Source organism: Oenanthe melanoleuca, chromosome 21, assembly GCF_029582105.1.
Source record: "Oenanthe melanoleuca isolate GR-GAL-2019-014 chromosome 21, OMel1.0, whole genome shotgun sequence".
NCBI classification, from domain to species: domain Eukaryota; kingdom Metazoa; phylum Chordata; class Aves; order Passeriformes; family Muscicapidae; genus Oenanthe; species Oenanthe melanoleuca.
Genome location: NC_079354.1, coordinates 1,460,984 through 1,480,631, shown reverse-complemented (window position 1 = coordinate 1,480,631; position 19,648 = coordinate 1,460,984). Strand labels below are relative to the sequence as shown.

The 19,648-nt window shown below is 50.8% G+C and overlaps 1 protein-coding gene across 1 annotated transcript; it reads left to right on the top strand.

The window, feature by feature from the left end:
* Positions 1 to 8,197: 8,197 nt before the first annotated feature.
* Positions 8,198 to 19,335, top strand: LOC130261622 (ATP-dependent RNA helicase DDX19B). The gene is made up of 12 exons (XM_056508055.1): positions 8,198 to 8,328; positions 9,216 to 9,264; positions 9,610 to 9,663; positions 10,537 to 10,672; positions 12,449 to 12,541; positions 13,088 to 13,190; positions 13,729 to 13,843; positions 14,000 to 14,177; positions 14,553 to 14,790; positions 15,736 to 15,898; positions 16,949 to 17,140; positions 17,550 to 19,335. Exons 1-12 carry the CDS (start codon positions 8,272 to 8,274, stop codon positions 17,609 to 17,611), a joined length of 1,440 nt encoding a protein of 479 aa, XP_056364030.1. The 5' UTR covers positions 8,198 to 8,271; the 3' UTR covers positions 17,612 to 19,335.
* Positions 19,336 to 19,648: the final 313 nt, after the last annotated feature.

The window sequence follows — 19,648 nt, the reverse complement described above, 5'->3', positions numbered from 1 at the left end:
GACAGGGGATGCTGCCAGCAGAGCCATGGGGCTGCTCCACACAGCTCGTGTCACCAACGCCATCAAGTGACTGCAGCATGGAAAGGGAGAGCAGCAGAGAGGCTGGAGTGAGGGACAGCAGTGGGAAGGCTGGAATCTCTCTGCTGTGCCCCCCATGAGCTCAGCACCAGCCCCTTGCCTGCTCCCCACCCTGCCTTTGCTGCTCTGGGATGTGTGCTCAGCCTCCATTCAGGCCCGACTCTCAGGATGGGACCTGGCAGGACCCTGCATCCCCAAAAAATTACCCACAGCTTGATGCTGCACAGGCTACCCCTAGAGCCACCCAGTGCTCAGTGTGTCCCCTCACTGCCACCAAACGTGTCCTGCCTCCCACACACCTGGCCAGGTGCCTCCCGACCCCACCCTGCATCTGGCAAAAAGGGAAACCATTGGTAAACACCTTCAGCCCTCAAAGTACACCTGTAATGCCATCAGCTAGGGGCACTTCAGGGCTGGGGACAGACAGACAGACAGACACTGTCCCTTGGCCAGCCCGCCACACCAAGCTGCTGCTGCATCGAGTTTTTTCCCCTCCCTTGCTTTGTAAGCGTCCTTTCCATGACAATCCACTTCTTCCCGGCCTGGGAGGGGAGGGAGACACTGAAACGTGATCACCCCACTCCAGGCAAGCCCCTCGGCCAATTCCTGCTGCCGGCTGACGGGGAAGGCGCTGCTGCTGCTGCTGACGGTCCCGGTGACGCGCGGGGAGCGCGGGGCTGCGAGCCCGAGCACAGGCTCCACCCGGCACAGCTCCGGCACAGCTCCAGCCCTGCACAGCCCTGCATCGCCCGTCCCAGCACTCCCGAGAGGCCGGGGATGGGTTTTATGCAATGGGAAAAGGTGCCTGAAAAAAAAGCGGGTGGTGCCCGGAGCACCGCTTGGAGCTTCCTGGGTGTCCCTCTGTGTGTCTAAGCGCTGATGTGCCCTCAAAAAAATCTGTCTGAGCACGTGGAGTAAAGACAGGGGCAGAATAATGCTCCTCTGAGGTGTATTGAGAAGGAAAATAGAGCAAAACTGTGAGCACGCAGCCTGGCTTCTGGCAGGACCCGACTCCCAGGAGTGGGTTGGGGTCCCAGCTGCACCACACCTCTGTGGCATTCAACAGGACAGGGAGAGCCAAAGCAGGAGCTGGGATAAAACCCCACAGCTCCACCCGGCCCTGCTGCCTGCAGGGCAGGAATCAGGGGCAGCCCGGCTGCTTCTGCCCCCCAGGACAGCAAGGCACCCGTGTGAAGCCCAGCCCCGGTGCCACACCCGGTGTCAGTGGCATTTCTGAGCGGCTGAATCACTGCCCCGCCCTGCTGCCACCCTGGGCGGCCACAAACGGCTTCCCTTGGAGATGTCACCTCCAGGTCCGAGCTACACCTGGGGCACATCCCCTCTGCTCAGAGGATGCCTGGTTTTCTGCAGCTGGCTAAAACATTCCTTCCACGTCGTCTGTCTCAACCAACACTGACATCCAGTGGCTCGCCGGGATGACGACAGCCGGAGCGCCCTGTGGAGATGTACAAGTGCACAGAGGTGGCCAAGGATGCCTGTTGCACCACAGCCTCACGTCGGCATTCCTGGGCAAACAATCTCCCCCCGGTTTGCAAATCCAAGACAGGAGAAGCCTTGTGCTTCCCAGATATTCAGGGCTCTCAAGTGGAGTCACCCTGGGAAATTCTCCCTGGTTTTCAGGGGCAGCAAGGCTCAGGGAGCTGCTGAGGGACCCCTGACTTCACCTACCTGTCCCACATCACTGCAGGTCATGACTAAGGCATGCAGGAGCCCTCCAGCTGCTTTATCCCAGAGCACGAGGCTCAAACCTGCCCAGGAAACTGGGATCAACCCACAAAATACCTTTAGGAAGCAATAGCAGGAAATGGGGTTTGAAAAATCACCCATAGCACTGTCCTGTGTGGAAAAGCCATGGCAGACCTGTGAGACTCTCAGGAAAAGCTGCAGGAACTGTTCTCCCATCTCCAGCCTCTCCTTGCCTCAGTTTGCAAGTGGAATATCCCACTTGATAGAAAACAGCCCCTGCAGACCCCCCAAAGGGTGACAACACAGCAGTGACAAGGATTCCTGGCCCCAAGGGCACCCTGAGGCCTGAGATATGGAAACTGGGGAAAGGTTGGGAAGTAGCTGCTCCTGCCAGAGCCCAGTGGAAGCAAGTTGGTCCCCCTTCCCAAGGTGATGCAGTGCCAGGCTGGGACATGGTATCACAGACCTGGATTCAGCCCTTTCCTAGAGCTGTTTATCACACATTTCTGACACAAGGGTTAGTTAACCCCCACCTTGCCGGGCTCATAGCTGGGGGAAGATCCCTGGGCTGAGCCAGAGGGAGGGCGTTGGCCCAGACACCCCTCAGCTGGACTAAACGCAGCAGGCAGCCTGCTTCCTGCTGGGGTGCATCCAGATCCAAGGAGGATCCACACAGGGCCCCCAGGAGCAGCACAGCCCTTCTCCATCCAGCCCTGTCCTGCCCTGCCCCAGCCAGTGTGGTGGATTCCAGCCAGGTCTCAGTGATTTGACCCTTACTGGGGGATCAGCCCCCCTCACCCTGCCAAGGTCACTCCTCCTTCCCCAAACAGTGTGTCCACAGATGGGTTATCCCACTTGGCTGCCCAGGACAGCAACAGCATCATCCCCCCCTCCATCCCTGTCCTCTGCCTGCACAGAGACAGACACAGTCACTACTAATGTCTGTACAATTTTTGGGGAGGGATGGGATGCTCCGGGACTCACCATCCAGCTGGGAAAAAGCAAGGCTGGGAAGCAGCAGCTTGCAAAGTGTGGGCTTGTGCCTGCACAAATATTATGACAGGGATCTCTTCAGTGAGCAGCTTTGTGCTGGGATCGTGCACAGCCTTGGGAAGTGACACACACACACACCCCTCACACCCACCCCTGCGGAGCTAAAAAGGTGCAGGAGCAACTGGAGAGTAGCCACTGCTTTTCTTACCTTTGCTGGGAGAGAGGAGGAGGAGAAGGAAGAAGGGGATGGGGGGGTTGGAGCAACTTCACCCACTCTTCCAGCCCCTCTGCGGCTGGGCTGGAGGGGCAGGAGGGGCAGGAGGAATCCCGAAGGCGACAGGCACGGCTGCGGAGCGCTGTGTCTGGAAGACAGGGAGAGAGGGAGATGAGGAGAGAGGGAAAGGGAGGGAGAGAGGGAGAGGAGCAAGCGCCGGGGCTCGGGGTGGGGGAGCGCTGCACCACCAGCCACCTCAGCAACCGGTGGTTTCACCCCCCGGACCCTCCCCACGGGCACCGGGGCTGGAGGAAACCGGGGGGTCCGGGGGAGCTCGGAAGGGTCTTACCGAACGGGCTGCAGCAACATGTGCCCCGGCGGAGGTGCCCGGAGCCGGGAGGGTGCCTGGCTCCCCCGGGATGGGGGGTCCGCATCCCCAGGGTGGGTCTCTCGCTCCCCACCGCTGGCTCAAAGTGTCCGGAGCTGTCTGGGTCACCATCACCATCATCATCATCATCACCCAGTGCAGCCATTTGTTTTGCCGGGGAGGTAACCATGACAATCCCCCCGAACACCGTGCGCTTCCCCCTCCCCTCGCTGCCCTCCTGAGCCCGGGGGCTGCAGGGGAGGGAAAGGGCGAGGGGCGAAGCCCATCCGGGCGGAGGAGCTGCCCCCGAGCTGGGCAGGCTGCTGGGGAAAAGAGGCTGCGAACTGCCCTTACCCATCCCCACAATTCGTCTGCCCGGGATTTTCCGCAGCAGCTGCTGGGAGGGGAAGAACCCACCGCATTCACCTTTGTCATCCCCTTCCTCTTTCAAAGGAAGGAAAGCACCCTGAAGCCCCCTAAAATCAGGATGTATCACCACTCACTGGCCTCCTCTGCAGCTCTAGGCTGGATCCCTCTCCCACTCTTGATGTTGCCCCATTCCCATCTCTGGAGGATGCCCCTGATGGGATACAGTCCCTGCCCTGAGCAACTTACCCTTAAACCCAGGAAAAACAACTTGTAGGAAGGGGAAACTGAGGCAGCTGGAGGGGCACAGACTTGGACATTGTCCCAAAGCAGAGCTGGACACAGCCTGGGTCAGAGCACACCGAGGGTAAAGCTCCTCTTTCTCCCCCTGGCCTCCAAGGACACATCCACAGGGTCAGGATGAGCAGACATGTGGCATCCCTAATGACCCATCTTGTTCCCCAAGAACAATTTGTTTTAGAGGAAATGGCAAGAAACTCCACAAACAAATGCCTGTTCAAGATTTGTTCCCTAAGCCCAGCTCCCAGGGCTGACTTCAGCCCTGAACCTGCAGAATTTATGGTTTTTGCCAGACAAGTAAGTCAGCCATGGAAAAACCCATATCCTGTGTTCCCAGCACCTGTAAATGTTTGTTTACCACGGCTTGTGCCTTCTAGGAAGAAAATAACATATATCAGGAGAAATCCTGGGATTCAAACCAACAAATGTGGTAGCAGCAGGGTATTTATTTAGAAGATGTGACAGCATGTGACATGGTGGATGAGGCACATGGAGTTGTTTTGGGAGGAATTGATATTTAGTGCTGATGCTGAAGCTGCATCACCATGGGCATCAATGAGGTGATCAAAAGTGCTGCCCAGAACAGCTCACAGGAGCCTCCAGCTGCTGTTTGTTTGTTCCTCCTCATCTTCTCCAGGTTGGCTTTGCCCAGGACACTCCACCATTGATGAGGGCCAGCCCCTCCCAGGGAGCAGCAGGGGGAATGGGATGGGTATAAATGAGGCAAAAACGAGGAGAGGAGAAGCTAAAAGGTCACCTAAGTGTCATCTCTAAGCTTGTGGCTTTACCCACCTGGGGCCAGGCAGCAGCAGCATCTCAACCACCACAGAGGAGTATTTCCAGCCCTGGTTCATGCCTGGGTGGATTCTGGACTGGCCAAGCACAGGACAGGCTTTCCAGGCTCGTTATCCAGCTCACTCAAGTGTGCAAGTGTGGTGCTCTTGTGCTGGGAGATTCAGATGGGCTCAAAACTGAAAAAAAATCCCCAATACTAAACTAAATCTCCTGCAGGATAGATATCAACAAGCACTTCCCATGATCTCCATTGTGCTCTGTTGTAAATGCCATTTTCCTCAGCCTGAAATGCTCTGAAGAAACAAAAAATCACCCTGTTGGGAGACTGTGATGATTAAAATGTGATGACAGGGTTGGGCAGGGACTGCCTCCTACTCCTCTTTCTCTTCCTCATCCTCCCCCTTCATTTCCTCCTTTTCTTCATCCTCTTCTTCCTCCTTGCAGCAGATTTGTGTGTGACCTGTTTGGTGTGTAAGAATTAGAGATAATTCCAATGAAATTCCACCATCCAACCTCCACCACTGGGAGATCTCTCATTCCAGCACAGCCAAAGTCTGCTGGTGAGGGGAATTAAGCATTTATCTAAATTAATCTGAATATTTATCTCATGTTTAAATGAATAAATATGGAATTATATGACAGCAGTCTCCAGCAAAATCCCTGCATGGAACCACAGGAAACCCACACCTCCAAGAGCCCATTCCTGCTCCAGAGACTGAGGAGAAAAGTCCTTCCTCATGGACAGAACAGAGGAAAACCCACCACAGTCACACCTCACTGACTGAAAATCCCAAGTAACTACTGCAGCCAAGGTCAAGGAGCAGGAAGAAGGTGTTGGAAGGATCTGCCCCCAGCCAATGTTGCCTGATCACAGTTGTCTTCTCAGTGCCTCTGTTTTCCCCTCTCTAAAATGGGACTAATCCCAATTAAATGTGCTTATGGGAGGTGTGTCTGCAAGAAAACGTTAAATTGGAAGCATGAGCCTGTCAGCCTCTGGGATTTCCCACATTCATCTTTATTTTTATCCTAATTAACTAATTAATGTCTCAGACTTGCCTTTGGCTGATTCTTCTGCTTCCTTTGAAAATCTCCTCACGTTCAGCTCCTGTGCTCAGCATCCTCCTGTTGCCATGGAAAAAAAATGCCATGATGTCACTTCCACAAATAAAACTGCCAGACCTCAAAGTTCACCTGTGGGGCTGGGGAGGGATCCCAAAAGATTGAGGGGCACAGGGCTACCACCTCCAAGCAGGAAACTGAATTATCATCTGAGGGAAAAACATCAGATGATAATATGTGATAATGACAGGGTTTAGTTTTAAGGAAAAAACCAACCACAGTTGGTGTGAAGAGCAGTAGTGAAGGGTCCAGCCCTGCCTGGGATAAGATTTCTCAGCACAGAAAGAAATAACAGCTCAGGTGGAAGTTTCAGGCTGTGGGAACAAATGAGGTGTCTCCATTAAAGGGGAGGGGGAATACTGAGCCAGGGAACTAATCCTTGGTTTGGGAACTTGTGGCTGATGCCTGCAGGCTTGGCCATTTTACTGGTTCTGCTCCATGGAATAAAAACACAAATTCAGATCCTCCTTGAGAGGATCTGTCAAACAAGGCTCAAGGAAGGGAACAGCAGCCCAGCAAGGAAATCCCACAGGCTCTTCTGACACTTCTTTTATTTCTGCTTTCCCTTTCACTCCTCTTTATTGCAGGACCTTTAAAGAGCAGGTTTGATACCGGGTCCAAGCCAGCTCCTGCCCTAGAGCAGGAGACAGGACGGAAATGACTCTTGCAGCTCCTGTCACTTCTACACCTCCATGACTCATCCTACTACCTTGTTTTCACCTCCATCCCTGCTCCAGAGACAGAGCTGCAGTTCCTCACAAATGTCACAGTGTCTGCGTGATTTTCCCTGGCCCTGACTCCCAAAGGGACTCCATTCCATGGCAAACAGCCTCACAGCAGATGGCACAGCAGGGCCTGACCCCCAGGGATGGCCACGTCACACAGGGGACTGAGCCCCACATCAGGTGAGGCACAGGCTGACCCCCAGACCCCAGATCATAGCAGGGAGCTGATCTCAGCCCCACAGCACTCAGGGAACCGGGCAGGGACTGCAGCCCCCATCAACACACAGGGACCTGACTGCCCAGCCCCACAGAGCACAGAGCTCACAGCCCCACGGAGCACAGAGCTCACAGCCCCACTCTGCCCAGCCCCACAGAGCACAGAGCTCACAGCCCCACGGAGCACAGAGCTCACAGCCCCACTCTGCCCAGCCCCACGGAGCACAGGGCTCACAGCCCCACTCTGCCCAGCCCCACAGAGCACAGAGCTCACAGCCCCACAGAGCACAGGGCTCACAGCCCCACACTGCCCAGCCCCACAGAGCACAGAGCTCACGGCCAACACTTCATAGGGGTCCCAGCCCCACACAGCACAGGGCTCACAGAGTCACCCCACACAGGGCTCACAGCCCCACACAGAACAGGGCTCACAGCCCCACAGAGCACACAGAGCTCACAGCCTCACCCCACACAGAGCTCACAGCCCCACACAGAGCTCACAGCCTCACACAGAGCTCACAGCCTCACACAGAGCTCACAGCCTCACCACACACAGAGCTCACAGCCCCACACAGAGCTCACAGCCCCACACAGAGCTCACAGCCTCACCGCACATGGAGCTCACAGCCCCACACTGCACAGGCCTCACAGCCCCACAGAGCACACACGGCTCACAGAGCTCACAGCCCCACACTGCACAGGCCTTACAGCCCCACACACAGCTCACAGCCCCACACAGAGCTCACAACCCCACACACAGCTCACAGCCCCACACACGGCTCACAGCCCCACACACGGCTCACAGCCCCACACACGGCTCACAGCCTCACCGCACATGGAGCTCACAGCCCCACACTGCACAGGCCTCACAGCCCCACACACAGCTCACAGCCTCATCCCACACAGAGCTCACAGCCCCACACAGGGCTCACAGCCTCACCCCACATGGAGCTCTCAGACTCACCCCATACCAGGCTCACAGCCTCATCCCACACAGAGCTCACAACCCCACACAGAGCTCACAGCCCCACACACGGCTCACAGCCTCATCCCACACAGAGCTCACAGCCCCACACACGGCTCACAGCCTCACCCCACACACAGCTCACAGCCCCACACAGGGCTCACAGCCTCACCCCACACGGAGCTCACAGCCCCACACACAGCTCACAGCCTCACCCCACACCGCGCCCCCCTGCCCTCACCCCACTCACCCCACCCCAGCCCTTCCCGCCCATTCCCCGTCCCGCCGCCCCCGGAACGCGCGGTGCCCGGAACGCGGGTGCGCGGCCGCGGCGCGCGGGGCCGGGCGGGGCCGGGCCGGGCCGCGCTGCGCAGGCGCCGCTCCCGCCCGGCGCCATCGCGGCTGCTGCGGCCACCCCGGGCCGGCCATGGCCACCGACTCGTGGGCCCTGGCCGTGGACGAGCAGGAGGCGGCGGCCGAGTCGGTGAGTGCGCACCGGGGCCCGCGGGGGGCTCGGGATGGCCCGGCCCGCTCCGCTCCGCTCCATCGGCGCGGGGTCCCTCGGGCTGCGCGGCCCCCGCCGCCTCCTCACAGAAAACAGCGACGGCAGAAACCCTTTTTCGCCCCATTTTCTGATTGTCTCTGGGCTTGGGCTCTTCCTTTATAAGCAAAACCCCCAGTTTGTATTTATTTATTTATTTGCCATTATTTAAAAAATTTCTTCGCCTTCATCCATTTTTTGCGTATCCAAAGGGCAGAGCCGTCCCTGCGGTCCCCCTCACCCTCCATCCATACACTGCACCGCTTCGGGCACTCCTCCAGCCTCAGCTTCCACCATCCGGAAAAAAAAAAAAAAATCTCTCTCATATTTTTTTAATGAAAAGATGTAACTTCGTACCTCAGAAAAATTGTTTTGTATTTTTTCTGTGCTTGGGCACAGAGCACTCACTGAGCCCCTGGATGTGGGAAGGCCCTCGGGGCTGCTCTCCCTGCACATCTCAGGTGCTGGAACAAACTGGTCCTGTGGCAGCTTGTGCCAACCAGGACAGTGCTTGGATTCTATTTCCATCCTGGAATGCTGATTTTCTCACATGTTCCATCAGCAGAGCCATTAGGGAGTGGAGGCTACAGAACAGAAAATAACCACTTCCCTGTGTTGTCATTACAGCTTGTATTTCTGTTAAAACTCCTGTTAGAAATAGTTGTATTAAAACTCTTGAAATCAAATTCCTCTTGTATCTTTGTCCCTTCCAATTAAATAGGGTTTGTGCAATACTTGATAAATCCAAAGCTCAGGTTTTCCTGGCTGGAATTAGAATATAGGGAGCTATGTTTGAATTTCTCTGATTTTGTGTTTTTCCTCTTTTCTAGCTGAGCACTTTACACCTGAAGGATGAAAAAACCAAACCAGATGCCAATGGTGAGTTCCAGCTGCTTAGATGGCCTTGGAAAGGGTGGGGGTTCAGAGCACTGATGCCAAAGTAAATGCCTGATAAATCATGAGATCCCAGAAGAGCTGAGATTAAGCAGCAGCACAGACTAAACATTTTGATGTCTCAGGGAGCTATGTGATCAAAATCTGTTGGTGTGGCTGCTGAACTCCACTTGGAGCTGGAGCTTGGTTTTCCTCTGCACAGGAGTGCAGTTCTCCTCAGGAAAATGAGCTGTTCTGTAGCTTTTCCCAGGATATTCCAAAGCTCTGGGGGTGTGGGCAGTCCCTGAGGCCTCACCTGTGACCCCCTAACCCTAAACCATTCCAATCCAGGTGCTGTTGTCAAGGCAGATGACAATGTGGAGAAGACGGAGGATGAGGAGAAGGGTAAGTGCTTTCTTGGAAAAAAAAAAGCTTTGGCAAGTAAGTTAATTTAATTTAATTATAATTATATTGATTTAATTTATACTTAAAGTAAGTCTGCCTTATGTCTCAGGACCTCTGATCTTGTATCCTGCCCCAAGGACTTAATTGTAAGACATGTCCTTCCTCCATAACACTTTTAAAGGCATTGTGTCCTGTAATAACTTGGGAGACTCCTGGATTAGAGTGGAGAGAAATAAGGGGATAGCAGTATCCTCAAGGCAGGACTGGATACAGGAGCAGTTGGATAACCTGGAGCTGGGATTGCTGTAGCAACCAACAAGTTGCATTTATGCAGTGGCTGTTCAGAGGTGGGTAAAGGCTCAAATTCTTTCAGAAGGTGGTTTTAGGAAACAGATTTAGTAGCAAAACCCCAAAGTGCAGCAGTTTAACCTCACTTGGATCTCCATTATCCTCAGCCCTTGTGTTTCAGCTCTGAAATCTTCCAAAGTACCATTTATCCTCAAACTTACTTTAAAAATAAAACCTTAGGAGATGTCTGCACACCTGTCAGAGTGAGGGCTGAGGAGGCCTGATCCTGTCCCAGGTAGATGCTAAGCTGAAATAATCTTAAATAAGCAGATATTTGCATCTGTTAAAGTCCCCCTTAAATCAGTGCTTGTTTGATTTGTCTTCCTGGGTATTAAATGGGGAAATCTCTGGGATCTCTCAGTGTGTCATCCAGGAGGTTTGGGCTCATCAAGCCATTACATTCTAACAAAGAATTTCAGTATTTGGAGGGATTTTGACCCTTTCAGCTGGCTCAAGAGTTCAGTGGGAGCAAGACCTGGAGCAGACTGTGACTGATGGATTTGTGTTTTCCACCTCCTTTCCCAGAGGACAGAGCTGCCCAGTCCCTGCTGAACAAGCTGATCCGCAGTAACCTGGTGGACACCACAAATCAGGTGGAGGTGCTGCAGAGGGACCCCACATCCCCCCTCTACTCTGTCAAGTCTTTCGAGGAGCTGCGCCTGTGAGTGCCTGCTGGGATGAGCCAGAGCCTTCTCTGCATGGAGCTGTTAAATCCTGGCATCAGATATATTAACAGGCTCCTTATAACTGCAGTTTTCAGTTTGTCATGGGGAGCCTTATTTTTAAGCTCAGAGAGAGAGAGAGCAGTTTTGCTAAAACCGCCAGAGCAGATGTGAGTTTGGAGCCCATCAGGTAGCTGGAACTGAAAAATTAATGTCCTGGAAAATTTCCTGGTTGCATAGGACATACCACTTGAAAGTAGATGGGTTTGTGTTTCAGGTTAATGCCAACCTGCCATTAATAAGTGAGTGTATGATTTGTGTTATTTAAATGCAAGGAGAGTTGGTTTATCTGGGTGCCTGGTGGGGGTTTCCATCTGAAGCAACAGCAGTGAACAGCACAAAGGCAAAACCTTATCTTTTCTAGCAATACTGGATTTATGTACTGGAGAGACCAGTATTTTCTGACTTCCTTGCCACTGAAAACCTCTACCAGTGCAGCTTTCAAGGGATGATAACTGTATTTAAGGCATAGTTGATGGAAATATGTATTAATGTGCTGAAGATTGCTTCCTGTTGGGATTGTTGTGCTTGCACTGATCTCAAGTTTGTTGCTCTACAAGCTCTGCAGGAAAATGGGAGCTAAAGAGCATTCTCCCCATGAAATACCAGGATGTTTTCTTTGTTAGTGTTCGTGGTTGAATGTCTACAAAAAGAAGCTGAGGTCCTGCAGTGCCTGTTAGACTAATTCATTCCTGTGTTTCAAAAGGCAAACAATCCCAGGGAGTTAATGACAGGGACAGCCAGCCTAATTGAGTCTTCATTTTGTTATGACTCGGGGTATCCTTGGCAACTGGTGCAGAGTTGGGCTTTGTCTGTCCTTGCTTGGAGCAGCACAAGGTTATGTTTTCAAAGAGCTTTTGTTCCAGCTATCGAAAGTAAAACAGGATTTTTGCAAAAGCATGTTGTGCTGAATAGGAAGTTACTGCAGTGGGAAATGTGGGCAGGATGTAACCTGCCTTGAAAGGAGAGCCCTTCTGAGAGCACTCAGCATCGAGGGAGCAGCTGGGGGTCAGCTGAGAGTTTCCAGCACCATAACCAGGATTTAGGTTGTTCTGAGTTCTTGTCTACATGACAGAGTAGAAAGCTCCCTCAAGAGAAATCAGCAGATGAGAGTTTGCTGGCCAGCAGTGTCACCACACAGCTCTGGGTGTGAGGGCTGGCTTGCAGCCATGGATCACAAACTGTAGCCACAGCAAACTGAGCTAATTATCAGTCATTTACCTGAGCCAGCATTGCTCAGCTGCATTACAGAATGCACACGGCTTCCTGAAGTCCTTGCAAGGATCTCATGATCCCCTTTTCCTGTTCCTCACGCTTTGTCCTGTGTCTGAGTCATTGAGAAGTGATAATTTTGGCACCAAGATTAGACATGGCTGAGGAAATGGGATTGGCCTGAAGGACAGGATTAATGCTTTCTGCTCTGGGATTCCTGGATTGTCTGAAAAGCTGCTTTGGAGCAAGCAGTGCTGGCCTTAGACACAGGGTTTGCCCTGGAGCTGGGACATGCAGGCTGATTTACTAAATCCAGGGGTTTTTACAAAGCTTCTTCTCCATACATTCTGCTGTCACTTGTAGCTTCCAGATGCTGCCCATAGTTACTTCATGGGTAGGATTGTACCAGGGATGTCTTTTCTAGAGTTTTTTTCACCTTTTTGTACACAGATGAAAACAAAATGCACTTAAATAGGTCATGATATAAAAATTTCTTATTTCAGGAAACCACAGCTCCTGCAAGGAGTCTATGCCATGGGCTTCAACAGACCATCTAAGATCCAAGAGAATGCCCTGCCCATGATGCTCGCTGAACCGTACGTACACACTCTTTCTGCATTCTCCCAGATCAGAAGGATTTGAAAGGTGCAGTGTGCTGCTCCTGAATTTTGGATGGGAGGAGGGTGATGGAGAAAGAAAGGGTTCCCATGCCACAGTGTTTCTGTGATTATTAACTATATGTCAGCAGCCCTGGGTTTGTCCTTTTCCTAGGGCTGGTTCTGAGCATGTCGTGCTGTGGGGTTTGGGAGGTCATTGCCATTTTCCTCATTAGTTTGGAAAGGAATAATATGAAATAGCTCAGGAATCCTGGGTGGGTAGGAGCAGCTGAGGTGCTGATTTTCCTCTCCACAACCCTGAGGAATGTGTGAGGTACTGAGACACTGGGGAAGACATGAAATGGGAGATTACTGGGAGAAAACCACAGTTCTCCTTCCAAATCTCCATAACTGAGAAACGCTGAAGGAGGGTGTTGGGCAGGAAGTAATTCATGGCTGGTCAAGCTGGCCCTGGATGCAGAGCAGGGGTAAATGCTGGGATTGAACTGGTGCTTCCCCCTGTGAGTGTGCCTGCTGTGCCCCCAGCCCGCAGAACCTGATCGCGCAGTCGCAGTCCGGTACTGGCAAGACAGCTGCCTTCGTCCTGGCCATGCTCAGCAGGGTTGAGCCTGGCAACAAGTATCCACAGGTAAAGTTGGTGGGATGTGGCTGTTCTGAGGCCTTCCCTGGTGGTGCAGTGCCATCTAGTGAAGAGCCTGAGCTGCTGGGAGACCTTCAGCTGTAATTCATGGCTTGATGGAGCCATGATGTTATTTCATTAAACTGCTTAAAGGGGTGGAGGTTTGGGGATTTATCAAAATGCTTTCCATGTAAAAGATGTGGGTTTTGCTCAAAGCTTGTTCTGTCCTTGCTGTGCATCACACAGAATGCCATTGCTCTGTGAGGAGTTAAATCTTTCTGTGAGGACTTAAATCAGAGAAGTAGTGCAGGCTGAAGGGGGTTGGATAAGTGGGTTTGGGGCAGAAGAGAAGGTAGCTCTGACAACAGAGCAGACAATGCCTGGAGAGGAACTTTTCAAATCAGATTTCCTTGTGGGATGATTGAGAAACTGTTCACCCACTTGCATGTTTGTCTTGAAGAAACTTCAACAAGGATTTTAAAAAGCAAGTGTGATAGTGTTGCCCTGGATGTTGATCACCTCACTCATTATCCTTCTGTTCCTCCAGTGTTTGTGCCTTTCCCCAACATACGAGCTGGCACTTCAAACAGGAAAAGTGATTGAACAGATGGGAAACTTCTACCCAGAGCTGAAACTTGCATACGCTGTTCGAGGCAACAAACGTGAGTAAGGGGAGACACCACCAACAGGAGTGAGGGAGTGGTGCTCCTCAGGTGCACCAGAGCAGTCAGGTGGTGAAATAGCTGGCTCAGAGAGGGCTGGAGCATTTCCCAGTCTGCACAGCCACCCTAGAGCAGCCCTTCCTTCTGTCTCGGCAGTGGAGAGAGGGCAGAAGATCTCGGAGCAGATCGTCATTGGCACACCCGGCACCGTGCTGGACTGGTGCTCCAAGCTGAAGTTCATAGATCCCAAGAAGATCAAGGTGTTTGTGTTGGATGAGGCAGATGTGATGATTGCCACCCAGGGCCACCAGGACCAGAGTATCCGCATTCAGAGGTACGGGGCTGCCACAGGGACAGGGGCTGCCACAGGGACTGCTGTCCTCACCAGTGAACCATGGATGGAAATGATGGATTAGCTCTAGTCCAGGGTTTCACAGAGGCACAGTGTCAGGGGATGACAAGCAGTTTCATTTCCTTACAGAATAAATATCCTGTCCCTGGAGCAGGGTTTGTGCCTTTTTCAGAAGGTGAGTCTGGATGCCTGGTCCATGAGGGAGTGATCATGGTGGGTAAGAGTGGTTTTACTCTTTCCAGCCACTGGAATAACTGGTTCTAGGGTTGTGGTTTTCCTTTGCCCATAGCATGAATTCCATCAGGATATCAGGAAATGACAGTGTGGGAACCCTCCCTATTTCTCTCTCTCTTTCAGAATGCTCCCCAGGGACTGCCAGATGCTCCTGTTTTCAGCCACTTTCGAGGATTCTGTGTGGAAGTTTGCTCAAAAAGTTGTTCCTGACCCAAACATCATCAAGCTGAAGCGTGAGGAGGAGACCCTGGACACCATCAAGCAGTATTATGTGCTGTGCAGTAACAGAGATGAGAAGTTCCGGGCTCTCTGTAACATCTACGGCGCCATCACCATCGCCCAGGCCATGATCTTCTGCCATGTGAGTGCTTCCAGGGAGTGCTAGTCCTGGTGACCCCCTCAGAGTCTGCAGTGCTACAACCAAGCCACACATGGTCTCCAGAAAGGAGCTAAGAACAGAATTGCCCTTTTTGCCTTCTCTGGCTCAATCTTTGAGAGAAATCCTGAAAGCCATGTTAGTGCTGACTGGTTAGATTCTCTGGGTTTGTCCATCCAGGAGACAACATTGGACTTCTTTATTCCTGAATGGTCATAGTTATCCCTGAAGTCCTCTGAAGCAAAGGTCAGAGTAATGCACATTTTCCCAAAACTCTGAACTACTGAAAAAAAATAAAAAAGGTGGGGTTGGAAAATGGATGAAAATAGGGCAGAATGAGGGATTGGGGAAGTCTTTTGCTTCTCTAGCTGATACAGAGCTGTTCCTAGGGCTTCATTTCCCTCAGGTAATTGAGGATACACCTCTGGGATCTCACTGTGAATCATGCTGAGACTTGGTTTTCTTTTTCTGGAAGCCAATGTAGTAATTTTTAGGGAAAAATCCGTGCTGACAGCACAGAACAGCCAAGCAAAGTGTTTGGAGTCTGCTGCAGCAGTTTGCTTTTAGGCTGTCTCAAGACATAACTGGAGCTCAAAAAACTGTTCAAAAATTCAAGGCTGTGCAGAGCCTCTGTGGGATTTCACAGCTGCATTCAGGTCTGACACTGCCATTTTCCAAGCTGAGTAGTTGTGGGTTTGTGACAATTTTCCTGAGTTTTCAGTGTAGTGTCAGTCTCCAGCAGAATGAAATCTAGGGAGCAGAGCACAAAGAAAACGTGTCCTTTATTAATCAAGGACTCCTGTGGTGGCTGAGGTGTATTGTCCTCCTTCTGATACAGTTTGTAAGGGAGACAAAACTGAGCAGCCAGTGGGCCCCCAGAGAGGTTTGTTGCTGCTTTCCAGCACTAAGCCCGTCGCGAATGTGTTGCAGACCCGGAAGACGGCGGGGTGGCTGGCGGCGGAGCTGTCCCGCGAGGGCCATCAGGTGGCGCTGCTGAGCGGGGAGATGATGGTGGAGCAGAGAGCTGCCGTGATCGAGCGCTTCCGAGAGGGCAAGGAGAAGGTGCTGGTGACCACCAACGTCTGTGCCAGAGGTAGGGCACGGGGGGATGGGGCAGGTGATGCCTTAGGGTTTTGGCTTTTGTGGTTTTCATGTGACTGTAATCCTGCAGTTCTGTAGTTATAGCTCTAAACTCCACACACAGTGCCAGCTGCTGCTCTCCCATTTTGGTCACACACAACAATTCCTCTCTGAGCTGGGAATCAAGAACACCTCACTGCCTCAGGCCCTGAAAAACAAAACAAAACTGAGTTGGGAGCAAAATTGGGGTAAATGGCTTCATTACCTGAAGCTGTAATTGAAGGATTAACTCCCAATATGCAAATGAACCAAACCTACAAAAGTATGAAAACCTGTGACCCATGGTCCATTTTTGGGTGTAGCCCCCTGAGGGGCTTTATCTGCCTGAAATGTACCTGAAGGCCCTTCAATAAATACAAGCACTTTTTATTCCCTTAGTTTTGTCTGGCCTGTTTATAGGTAGCCCAAAAAGGCATCACAGGGAGGGCAGGAAGCAGCACTTCCTAAGGTAACACATACCCCTGGGCAGCTCACAGGAGGAATTCACATCCTCAGGTGTTCCAGGTGGGAGAACTTGGTGTCCTTACACTGTATGCCAGGATTCCTTGTTGGCTTCCTGCTGCTTGAGGTGGAAAAGTCCATCCTGTGAGAGTCTGGCACCAAGGCTGCCTTGTGCTGCTGACATTCAGGTTTGCAGTGAATGTGTGCCCAAGTACAGAAAACTGAAAAACAGTGACATCCAGTTCACTATCCCAGTATGAATTTGTGGTGCAATTTGACATCCTAGAGCAGTTAAGACAGGATCATACTTGGAAAAACACAAATGGTCTTTAGAGTTTCGCAGGGAAGGAGAGAGTTTCCGAAATATTTAAGTGCTGGTAGAATTTCCAAAATGTTTAAGTGCCTTTGGCTGTTTCAGTGGGACTCTGCCCTAACAGCTTGATAGTTTTTATTTCCAAGTACCCCATGAGGATATTGTGGGAAAGCTCCATTTCAGAGTCTGAGGTGGCTGTTCCTGCTCTAAATAAGTGAAGCTGTGTAACCTGATGCTTTCTTTTGTCAGGGATTGATGTAGAGCAGGTCTCTGTTGTTATCAATTTTGACCTGCCCGTGGATAAGGATGGAAATCCAGACAATGAGACCTACCTGCACCGGATCGGCCGCACCGGCCGCTTCGGCAAGCGAGGGCTGGCCATTAACATGGTGGACAGCAAGCACAGCATGAACATTCTCAACAGAATCCAGGAACATTTCAGTACGTACCTCAGCCTTTCTCCTTCCTCTGAACTGTTGAATCACTGCAGAATTTGACTGGTTGGATGCTGAGCAGGTCTAAGGGTGTTTGCTGAGCCTTGAACAGAGGAGCGCAGCAGGAGTGTTTGGTGTTGCATCCCCTGGGATTGTGACCTGCTGCCTGTGCCAGGAGCAGAATAAATCTGGCTGTGTTTGCTGGCTGCCTGCATAGTCCTTGAAGTGGGTGTTCCAGGGGTGGGTAACACTGGATACCCAGATGGGCCTTTGATAAAAGGAAACAGTTTTAATTGATGTTTTTAAACCCTGACTGAACATTGCCTGATAAACCAGAACTCAAGTCCAGCTGAGGAGAGCAGCGTTCCCTTCTCTGCTCAGTGTTAGGAAATAAGAATATTTCTCTTCTTTCCCAGACAAAAAGATAAACAAATTGGATACTGACGACTTGGATGAAATTGAGAAGATAAATAACTGAAATAGCTGCTGGAACTGGTGTGTGCCCTGCTGTGGAAGCTCTCCCACTACAATTGGATCAGCGTTTGGATTGGCACAGCCTCTCAGCTCGTCCCGAAAAGGACTCTTCAAGATATGAGTACACAAAAATTACCTCATTTTAGAAATTGCAGTTGGACTTCAAATTGTGCAACTATGGGGAGGAAGAGGAAATGTTTACAGAAGCTTTTAACATTTCTTAGTTTAGCCTTAAAATGGGATGATCTTTGGAATTCTGAGAAGTACACTTGCCAAAAGAGAGGCAATAGGGAATTATCTAAAATTTTAAAAGGAAAAAAAAAAAACATTGCCTTTAATTGGAATAATGTGCAACATTAAGCTGATCAGTTTAAATTCAGCAGCTGAATAATGGACATAAGGAAAGGAAAAAATAAAAAAAGAAAAAAAAAGAAAACCTAAAAACCCCAAACAAGGCAGCTGGTTTTTGGCTAAATACTCAACTTGTACAAAGTAGGATGTCATTCTCTTTGGCACTCCCCTGAGCTCTTTAAGACTCATTTCTGGCTTTCTGATGGATTTGTCCTGCTTTTCCTCCCATAAATTGTCCTGAGGATGTCTCCAGTAGCTCCTACTTGCAAACACAGGTGCCGTGTTGCTTTGCTGGGCAGCATTTCCTTTTCCTTTGTCCTGGATTTGTTGGGATGGCTGCTCTCATTTGGGTGGTGGTGACACTACAGAAGTTCATCCCAAACGTTTAACCTGGCAATGGTGTGGGTGGGTGGGGTGGGAGGGGCAGTATGAAGGGAACTGTGCTAAAGAAATTCACCACGTAATTAAATGCACCATGCTGTGAAGCTCAGATAATGTACAAAGCTGTTGGGTTTCACCCATCAGATACAGGAATAAAAGAACAAAAAAGTCATCATAGCCTGGATTGACCAAAAGTTTACCCTTAGAACACCAAATTTACCTGTTGCAGTACGTTTCAGTACCAGAGTTTTGAGTTACATTGCTCAGCCAGATTGCAGGTGGGAAGTGCTCCATAATGCAAAATAAGTTTTTAGTCCCTGCCCTGGGGTGTTCCATGGAGAAGGAAGGATTCACAGCTCCTGGAGAGGGGAGGATGGTGCCTCCTGTGTGTTGGGACCACTCTTGTGCACACAGCTGTTCCCCCAGCCCAGTCTCCAGGAGGAGGAGGCTCCTGAACCAGAGCTTAGGGTGCACAGCTCTTTGTTGGGGGGAAATGGGACATGCATGAGCAGCCATGGGCCTGCTACTCAGTGTGGGAATCATGTCAAAACAAATGTATAAATTGTAAATTTAAACTGAATTGTTTTCTTTGCAGTTTTGGCCATCATATTCTGTTCAAAGACAGGAATATGGATCCTTTTACCAAGTAAAAAAAGGCTCATTTAAAATGTACCTAAAATTTTAGGAAATTGTGCACCCTTTTATCAATTTGTATAAAGGCTTTAGTGAAGAAAAAAAAAAAACAGCTTAAAATTAAACCTTTTGTATTCTGGGGTGTATCTATTTTTATTCTGTTGGAATCCTATTTAAAGTGGCAGGTGAGTGAGTGCTTGTGTGTGGAGTGGAAGACTTGATTTAATCACCTACTCTCCCAGTACAGCTGATTGACCTGGTGACAGCAGAGTTTTGGGTTGCATTGTCATGGAAGCTGCTGCTGGTCCTGTGTGCTGTTTCTAATGTACTTTTAATTGGAATTAAAGAACACATACTGAACAATCCCTTTGCTGACTTCTTGCTTGAATAGTCTGTTGGTGTTTAAAAGCCTCTGTAAGGACATTTTCAGCTAAAAGTCCTGATTAAGTTTTATATTTGTGACAGAATAAATTTTAGTGCTGAAATTCTTAAAATATTCCCACAAAGAAGTTTGTTAAATGATACCACACCATAAATGAGGTCAGATAAATACTGTTCTTCCTCCCATGCTTCTTGTGCTGGGCTTAGAGTTGCTGCTAAAATCTGTCCAGGACAGTTCTGAAGGGAAGAGGAGGAAACAGGGAGAAAAGAGGTGTTTTCCCTGTGCTGTGCTTGC